Source organism: Alligator sinensis, unplaced genomic scaffold (assembly GCF_000455745.1).
Source record: "Alligator sinensis unplaced genomic scaffold, ASM45574v1 scaffold150_1, whole genome shotgun sequence".
In the NCBI taxonomy this organism is placed as follows: domain Eukaryota; kingdom Metazoa; phylum Chordata; order Crocodylia; family Alligatoridae; genus Alligator; species Alligator sinensis.
The window spans coordinates 4,769,649-4,778,751 of NW_005841840.1; the positions used below are offsets into that span (position 1 = coordinate 4,769,649).

A 9,103-nucleotide genomic window follows, 5' to 3' on the forward strand; every position below is an offset into this window, starting at 1 on the left:
TGTGTAGTTATGGAGAACACAATAGACACCAGGCACTATTGGCAAGGTGGCCTCACCTTTTTTCTCTGCCGTGTGAACATAGTAAAGACGCTTTTCCTATTCCTTGGTTAGCATAGATGGAACAGGGAAGAAAGACTGGGGAGGGATCTGTAAGGGACAGCAGAAAACTATTTATGACCCAACAGTAATATCCTTCCTGTTCTCTCCCCGTGTATGTCTTGCCACAGTACCCATATCCTTATCAGCCCTTAACAGCTGTCTTCTAGAGTACATCTATATTCACGTAAGCCTTCCTCTTTAGCTCTGTCCCCAAACAGACTATGTAAATTGACATAGCCCAGTCAACTAGTGCAGTCTCAGGTCCTGGAAGGTGGTCTAGGAAAGTCTACAGAAACAACAAATACAAGGGAAAACAACTTGCTCCTTCACAATCTCTTTGGTTCTCTACAAGACAGTAGATCTCTTGACACCCTCTTTAGATGTTTTCAAAACATTTCTACACCTCAATAAATGCATGGTAAAGACTCTAACTATACCCTTGGAACTGGTAAAGGAAAAAGTTCACAAGCTCCAAGGTATCATGCAGCTTTTCGTACATTGGCAGGTTTCTCGTGCTATACCTGAGGTACTGTGAGCTTGCAGAAGACCTGCAGTGCACTCCTATGTCCATTCTGGCCACATTCAAGTGAGATGACAGGAAGTACCAAGTCCCTTCTGTCAGATTTGAGTACTTTTTTATTTCCATACAGTGCCATATTTACTTGTTATAACTGTAGTCAAAGAGAGGATGAAGCAACAGGGGCCTCCCATACTTAGTGAAAAAGACCCAAAGAGATGAACCATTTCAGATGCAAGCATTCATTCTTCTGATCACCTCCATGTATGTGTAGCTGATTATCAGGCTACTAGCATCTGTTACAGTGCAGCTATGTTCTAATGATCCTGTAGTGATACTAATGATGAAAATCACCTTAACTTTGACCCTGGATGAAACAGAGCTAAGGCTGGAGTAGTTGTGCTACACTGGTCTTGCTACAGAATCATGCAGGCCTAACAGTTCTGCATAAGTTTTTATTGGCATCCTTTGATAAGGATACAATTAGTATGTCTGTCAAAACCAGCGGTTGACTGCCTCTGGCCAGTACAGGCAGCCTTTTCTAACCCAGCTCCCATTGTGGGCTGAGAGTCTCAGCCCCCTGGAGTAGCCAGCTACCTGCACTTACTCTGGCCCCATCCCCTCTGAAGCAAGGGTGAGAGATGTGGTGAAGCAGTAGGCCCTGCAGTGGAGGATATCATTACAGCGGAAATGTGCAGCATGGTATAACTTCATGCTGTGCATTTCCCTCATGCCAGGTCAGACCTTCATGAGCCATAGGTTGCTGACCCCTGGTTTACCCCCAGAATATGTCTGCTGTATAAGGATATTTGATTTGTTGTTAGAGCACTCAGGACACACTAATGTTCATTTTAGTAAAGCTTTAGCACCTCCTTCTGCCTGTTTGAGAAATGTCCCTATGTTAAAAACTTGGGTCTGCTACGTGAAGTCTGGTCCATACATTTAAATGACAGTATTCTTTGGTAGAGACTTCCATATTCATTTCTTACCATGAGTTGAATCTATGTGGATAGTCACTTGAAGAATAATGGATGGTTAACTTCCTCTACAACAGTTGTCTTTCTGATATGTTTTGTCCATGTGGATTTTATAACTGGTCCTCCTTTTCCTCTATGGACACATCTTCTGGGATTCTGCACTGGCAAAAGAACTTGAGGGGTGGGTGACTCATTCTGCCTTTTATGCTCTTTGAAGAAGAAAGTATACTCTGGACACAATGGTAGTTCTACCGTCAGTGCTGGCCAAAAAAATTGAATCTTGAATGCACAGGGCACAAGGACTCCTCTCTTGGTGTACATACAAGCCCAGCATCTCAGAGAATTACTAGGAACCTTATTCTCATCTACTTTGTTTTTGCTTAAAAAGGACATTGAAATAATAAAAATAGCTTGTTAATATGAAATTGAAATTCTAATACTATGTTTTGCTTACATTTCCCTAGATGAGCTGTGTCCCTGGGCCATGTCCAACATCTGATGATTTAAAGTACACCATGACACGTCTAGCTGTGGATGGTGCAGATCTGTATATTGTAGAGCATGGCTGTGCCGCCAACATAAAGGTTGGGATAAAAAAGAAGAGTGCAAACTTTGCATTTTATTCATCCTTTGCCATGCAAGAAAGCACTTTATATATCTTACAGAGAATAAATGTCTAGAACATTTAATTTTTGTAAAAATATATTTTTATTGATATTTTTTTAAAGAATACATTTACAAATAAATAATGTACTTACCTTTAATAATGTTGGCACAAGAAGCAGTATTGTTTTGACAAAATCTGTTAATGCCACAAAATTAAGAGATATCAATAAAAAGGGAGGTCAGGATGTCATACAGAAAGAACTGTACAACTTTGAGGATTGGAGTAATAAACATAGGATGAAACTGAGTAGCACCAAATGCAACATCATACACCCTTGGGACTAATAATAAAAACTTCTTCTGTCAACTGGGACCAGCTTCTATCAGCTGGAAGCAACTGAGGAAGAGAAGGACTTGTGTTTCTAGTCAAGGGCTAGTCAATGGTAGGATGACTGTGAACATCAGTGTGCTACAGCTGTGAAAGACAAATGCCATCTTAAAATGTACTGGGTAAGGTAATTCCTGTAGAGACAGGAAAATAAAAATGCCAGTGTACAGGGCTCTGTTAAGACCTTTTCTGGAATATTGTTTATTCTGGTGATCTGTGTTCAAGAAAAATTAACAAAAATAGGAATTGGTGCAGAGAAGTATAACTAAGTTAATCAGGTGATCAGGGTGTGGAGAGTCTATGCTATGAAAGACCATAATAGAGTTTGGCTTGTCTAGTGTAACCAAACAAAGGCTGAGAGGGCAGTTCTCTTATGGCCCCTTTTTACAGATTTTAATCATGTTATATTTTTAGTGTCATTGAGATCTAGGGTAAAGCTTTCAAGAAGCCTATGTTTATTTTTTCAGAAGTGACTTAAACACTTATGTGGGCACTCCTGGAAATGTTAGTAAATCAATTTCCAGTATCCTGTGGGAAGTTTTTGGAACATCTGGGATCACAGTTCAGACTTTGAATGTAAAAGCAGATCCATAAGTAAACATTTTTAAAGTGCATGAATTCAAATTTAAAAAAAATCATAAGCAAGTTCATTTGTCTCCCTTTTCCAAAAAAATATGGGGAATAAAATCCTACACTCTCTTTAAAAATTAAGAAGCTTTTCATTGAAACTCAGCATGACGACTCTTTGGATGGGAATGCAGTATAGCTTTATTCTGGAGGAAATTTAATTTTGATTTCTTCAATTCTGAGTTTGAAAATGGGGGTCTGAGCAAGTACAGTAAGTAATACAGTTAATGCTATTAACTTCTTGTATACGTGCAGCTAAATTTAGCTTTCTGTTGGCCTGGTTCAGTAACTAGGCAAGGGACTGATTCAAAGGCTCCTATTGGTTCTCTTAGGTGCCACGGTGCTATAGTAAAGGCCCCAGTAAAAGTTTTGGGTAGAGGAGCTTCCCCTTGATATGTCAGTGGAAATGCTGCTGTCATGCTTACTAGGATTGTTGTGGTGATGGTGGTGTAGCTGGGATGATTCAGGGAATGTATTAGAAGCAAGATTTGTTTGTTGTAGTATCTTTTATGGGACCAACACTATGATTAGGTGGGATGTTAGATAAGTTTTGGGGCAGAAAATGTCCTTCTTAACAACCCTTTTCTCTTTTGAATGGTCCTATTTGTTTACATAATTAGTTCTATTTACTTAGATCTTGACTTAGATCAACTACTCTGTTACTTAGTCTGATAGGATGCTGACAGACATGACAACCCCCCTGAAAAAACAGTGCTTTACTGGAAGAGGCATCTCATTAGTTTGATCTGGCTTCCTAGCATTTGTATAGATCATGCACTTCAGCAAGGCTTTTTGACACTTTTATCTACAGCTGATTCAAGCAGTTATTAGATAAAAACACCTAAAAAGCCCCGCTGAAGTGCCCAATCTGTACGGACGTTGGACGGATTTGGCCAAACTAACGAGATGTCTCTTCCCGTAAAGTGTTTTTCCACATCTGTTAGCACCCTATGAGACTAAGTAAAGGAGTAGTTGATCTAAGCAAGGATCTAAGTAAATAGATCAAACTAATTATGTAAACAAGTAGAACCATTCAAAAGAGAAAAGGGTTGTTAAGAAGGGCATTTTCTGCCCCAAAGCATATCTAACATCCCACCCAATCATATTGTTAGTCCCATGAAAGTTACTACACCAAATAAATCTTGCTTCTACTCTATTCCCTGAACCATCACAGTTATATCACCATCACCACTGCAATCCTAGGCATGACAGCAGCATTTCTATTGACATAGATGCCTCTACTGGGCATGCAGCAAGTTCACTGTGGGGGCATGCCAAGCTTAAAGTTAAAACACTTTTTTTTTAATGCCTGTAGGCAGCCATAATTTCTCTTGTACACTGGGTTTGTTGCCCTTTCCTCTTTCTTTAAATGACTGTTTTCATTTACTTAAGTTAAAATTGTTTACCTGGTATTTCTGAAGCTTAGGCTGTATCTACTTCTTTTCCAGAGCTGAGGAAGGGCTTTTTTGTGCTTGAAAGCATGTCTAACATCTCTCAACTATATTGTTGGTCCAGTAAAAGAAATTACTAAATAAAACTTGCTTTCTGGAGTTTATACCTAGAGAGAGAAACTGTGCGTTATCAAAAATTGTGTTACAAAAGATGTGAAGTGGTCAAATAAAGTTCAGTAAAGTACACTGAAACTTAGCTTTGACATTTCTTGCATGTTGAACATTTACCCATTTAATTTTGTAGAGGAAGATAATGAAGTGTTAGTGCTTCACAAAGTAATATAGTGATATAATAAAGTCGATAATGCAAATGGAGAGAGCCTAAGGCAGAGATGTTAGTGATCTACCTAAAGCCACAGAGATGCAGTTGAAACTAGTTTCTGGCTTGCATTCCTATGCTAAGATGACAGGGCCATCTTCATTCTTGTTAATGATACTAAACTGAGTTATACCTTTTTTGACTGTTCTGTTGTTTTAATTAGCTTAAAATTACTTTCGTTTTAACTATTGAGATGTTTCATATATTTATTGCATCTTCTTTAGATGGGCACTATACGTGTTGCAAACTGTAACCTCCACAACCAGTCTGTTGGAGAGGGGATAAGTGCTGCTATTCAAGACTTTCAGCTGAGGCAGTACGTTGAGCAGGTCAATAACTACAGAGTTAGCCTTCAGCCTGCAATACTTCGGAGGGCATACTGGCTAGAAGCTGGGTCTGTCAATTTGGGGCTTATCACTGCTGATATTGCCTTAGCTGCAGATCATCATTCTAAACATGAAGTGCAGAGGCATTTCTTAGAAATCCATGATAGCAGAACTAAGAGGTAAGTGAAAATATTGGAAGACTTTCATGGTTGATATTTCCCTACTTGATATATTTTTCATGAAATAATGTTTTAATCCTTGGACTCTTTTACATCTGCTTAAATAATTATACTACACACTCTAAATAAGCCAGTTGCTGAAAATTGGCTATACAATGCATTCTCTATATAATTTATCAGGATGAGATGAAGAATATGTCTCTCCGGTTCTTAAATAATACAAAATTGATTTAATCTTTGGCAATATGAAGAACAAGATTTTTTTTTTTTTTTTTTTAAATAAATCACATTTTTACCGTTGCAATTTTTGCTCTTCATATACACATCCTTGTGTTAAATTACCAGATTGCTATGCATGATTGTATACACAAATTAGGTGCAGAATCTTACACCTGCTTTATACATGCAAGTTACTTTATAAAAAAGTGTTTCTTCATAGTATTGCAGCTAAGTTATAGAGTTAACATTGTATTGAGTTGAATGAAGACAGTTCGTGTTACAGAGAACATTTGTTTCAGATTACCTGAAATATTTTTAAGTCATGGTTTTGGAAATTTTCTTTTTTTTTCCCCTCACAGTATGAGGAAGCTGCATGTTTTGTTCCTCCCTTTGCTTCCCTTCCCTAAGGAGCTATTTAAGTTGCCTAGATGTAGCCAGGAACATAAGTGTTTAACACCACTAATTTATGGGATACAATTAAAAAACATATGAGAATAACTCTAATCCATTATGGGAGAAGAGATGAGGAATTTTATCGTAATCATGGATATATACAGAAAAACACCAGTTACACGGTGAAGCTTGGTCAGTCTCCAATAGTGTATATTATGACAGCTTTACTGATTTCAGTGAAATGATGACAGTCTTATGCTCGCTAAGTAACTGGCCAGCATATTTTACCATAAAAGTAAAATATTGTAACATCAGGTAGCTACAAAGGTAATTATTTCTCTTGTTGGATTTGGCTAAATTTTAGTGTACATTGTTTAAATTACTCTCCTCTGAACTCTAATTTACATCTAGTCTGAAATGCGTTACCCAATATAACAATCTCTGGATTAAAAAGAAAACCTTGCTTTTGAGGGCAAGCTAAGAATTGAGTTTATATAGTTCAAAGAGAAGTTAGATGACTGGCAGAGCTACTTCATGCTGTATAAAGAGTATGTGAGATGCAACTGGCAAGGAACATAAAAGGCAATAAAAAGGGATTCTACAAGTATGTCAAAAGAAAGAAGATAACCAAAGAAATCATAGGTCCCTTACAGAATGCAGGAGATATCTAGTTATGGATGATTCAAAGAAGGCTCAAATATTTGTTGCTTTACTTCAGTCTTCAAAGATAGGGTCAGCTGCCAGAGGGTGAGAGCAGTTGGCAGCAAAGATAGGGAAGGAAATGGACAGCATGAAGTAGTAAAAAACAGGTTAGAAATTACTTGGAGAACCTAGATGCTTTCAAGTTGGCAGGCCCAGATAGGAGGCACCCTAGGGTAGTGAAGGAATTGCCTGAGGTAATCTAAGAGCCATTGGTTGTCCTCTTTGAGAAATCGTGGAGGTTGGGTAAGATTCCATATGATTGGAAAAGGGCAAATGTAGTGCCCATCTTTAAGGAAGGAAAAAAGGAGGATCTGGGAGATTACAGACCAGTCAGCCTGACCTTAGTACCTGGAAAGATCTTGGAGCAGGTTCTCAATTTGTTATGAAGCGCCTACAGGAGAAAAAGGTGATCAGGAAGAGCCAGCATAGATTCACCAAGACAAGTCATGCCTGACAACCCAACTTGGCTTCTTTGATAAAGTTACAGGCTGTATGGATTGCGGGGGGGGGGGGGGGGGGGGGGGGGTGGGAGAGCAGTGGATGTGATGCACCTTGACTCTTGCGAGACTTTTGACAGTCTCCCATGACATTCTAATTAATTGCCTTTCTAAGAAAATACAGATTAGCTGGAAAGTACTGTAAGGTGCAGGAGTAAGCAGCCCTTTTTTGACTGTGGCCAGAGTGACCCATCTCATGTCAGAGGCAGGTGGGTAGGTGCTAGAACCACGCTGCAACTAGCATTCATCCCCTTCATTGAACGGGATGGGGTGCCGGATCCATTGGTTCCACAGGCTGGATGGGTCAGAAGTTGCCAATCTCTGTCACAGTTATTAGAATAACTTATTCAGAGGTGCATAAGCTTTCATAGGCAACAGTCTTCTTTATCGTATGCTGTCCTGCCTTACTTTAGACTAACCTGGCTAATTACCTCTCTGCTCTAAGCTTATATAGTAGGTAAGCTCTACACAGTGTGTCTGGAATTGGAGGAATAGGTCTTTGGCATTGGCCCTTTTTCCTGCAGTAACTCAGTAGAGTAGAGCAGTCCCAAGGATGTGGGAGACCAGTTAAATTCTTTTCTCCACAAGAGGTGATTCAAACCTGTCATGTTCCATGTAACTCTCTAGCCTGGCAGTAAGGGCACTGAGCTATCGGGGTAAAGATGGAAGCCTTTGGTAGCTGGCTTTTTTTAATGAAAGGATTGGATTGTATAACTTTTGGTGGGGGGTGGTGCAGACTGTAAATCTCATATGGAGTGACTAAGTCCTAGTCTCTTATTGGCTGTTCAGGATGTTTCTCTTTTCAGTATGCTTGGCTGCTAAGGGTTCCATTCTGAGGTGCCAGTCTAGCCTCATGAATTATGTACAGAGAGCCAATGTATTCAGGGCTATAGATTCTGCTGTAGCCACCAAACATCTGAAAGTCAGTCATACGCATGTGTACAATTATGCATCTTCCCTGAATAAAGGATTAGATAAATATACAGCCTTATTCAATTCCCATTGACAAAAGGAAGAATGAATATGTAAAGCAGAGAGACAGATTTTGAATCTTGTACTTGTCTTATGAGTTTAAATGTGCTTCAAGTCCCTCCCAGTGCATTACTATTCTTGTTTGTTTTTCTTCTTTAATAGGTTATGGTTTCTGTGGCCAGATGATAATTTGAAGAATAAGAGAAGCAAGAACAAGTGTGGCTGTCTTGGTGGCTGCCGATTCTTTGGTGGTACAGTAACAGGACTAGATTTCTTCAAGCTGGAAGAGCTGACACCTTCTAGCAGTTCTGCTTTTTCAAGTACAAGTGCAGAATCGGATATGTTTTATGGACAGTCTTTATTGCAGCCGGGAGAATGGATCATTACCAAGGAGATTCCAAAAATTATAGATGGTAAAAAATTATTTTTGGGTACAAACATGGAGGTTTGTCCCATTTACTGACAAGTTTGGATTCTCAACTTCACCTTATACCTTGTAGAATATTTACTGATGATCAGTATTCTGTTACAAAATAGTATGTGCATATTTTTTCTGCTGTGGTTTATGAAATGGAACATGTTATGAAAAGCTTGTGGAAGTGGAGAATCGTATGAACAGTAAATGAATGGGTACTCATGCTTAATTTTTTCAGTGGAGTTTTGTGACTGAACATCCACTTACTAGTAATTGTCTAAATTGGGCAGCCATAAAAAACATTCAGGGTTTGCCTGTCTACATATACCTGTATTTTATATATTTGTATCAGTACAAGACATGAATCTATTTGAAAGTTATTTTTTTTAAAGACACTTGTTTTAAAAGAGGGAAAG

At 38.8% G+C, this 9,103-nt stretch overlaps 1 protein-coding gene across 1 annotated transcript in view; it reads left to right on the forward strand.

The window, feature by feature from the left end:
• The window catches only part of KIAA1109 (KIAA1109 ortholog), a 252,339-nt gene that overhangs the window by 113,931 nt on the left and 129,305 nt on the right, over positions 1-9,103 (forward strand). Inside the window, exons 25-27 of the mRNA XM_025204706.1 lie at positions 2,058-2,177; positions 5,209-5,489; positions 8,435-8,685. Coding sequence (XP_025060491.1) covers positions 2,058-2,177; positions 5,209-5,489; positions 8,435-8,685 — 652 coding nt within the window. The remainder of the gene's footprint in view (positions 1-2,057; positions 2,178-5,208; positions 5,490-8,434; positions 8,686-9,103) is intronic.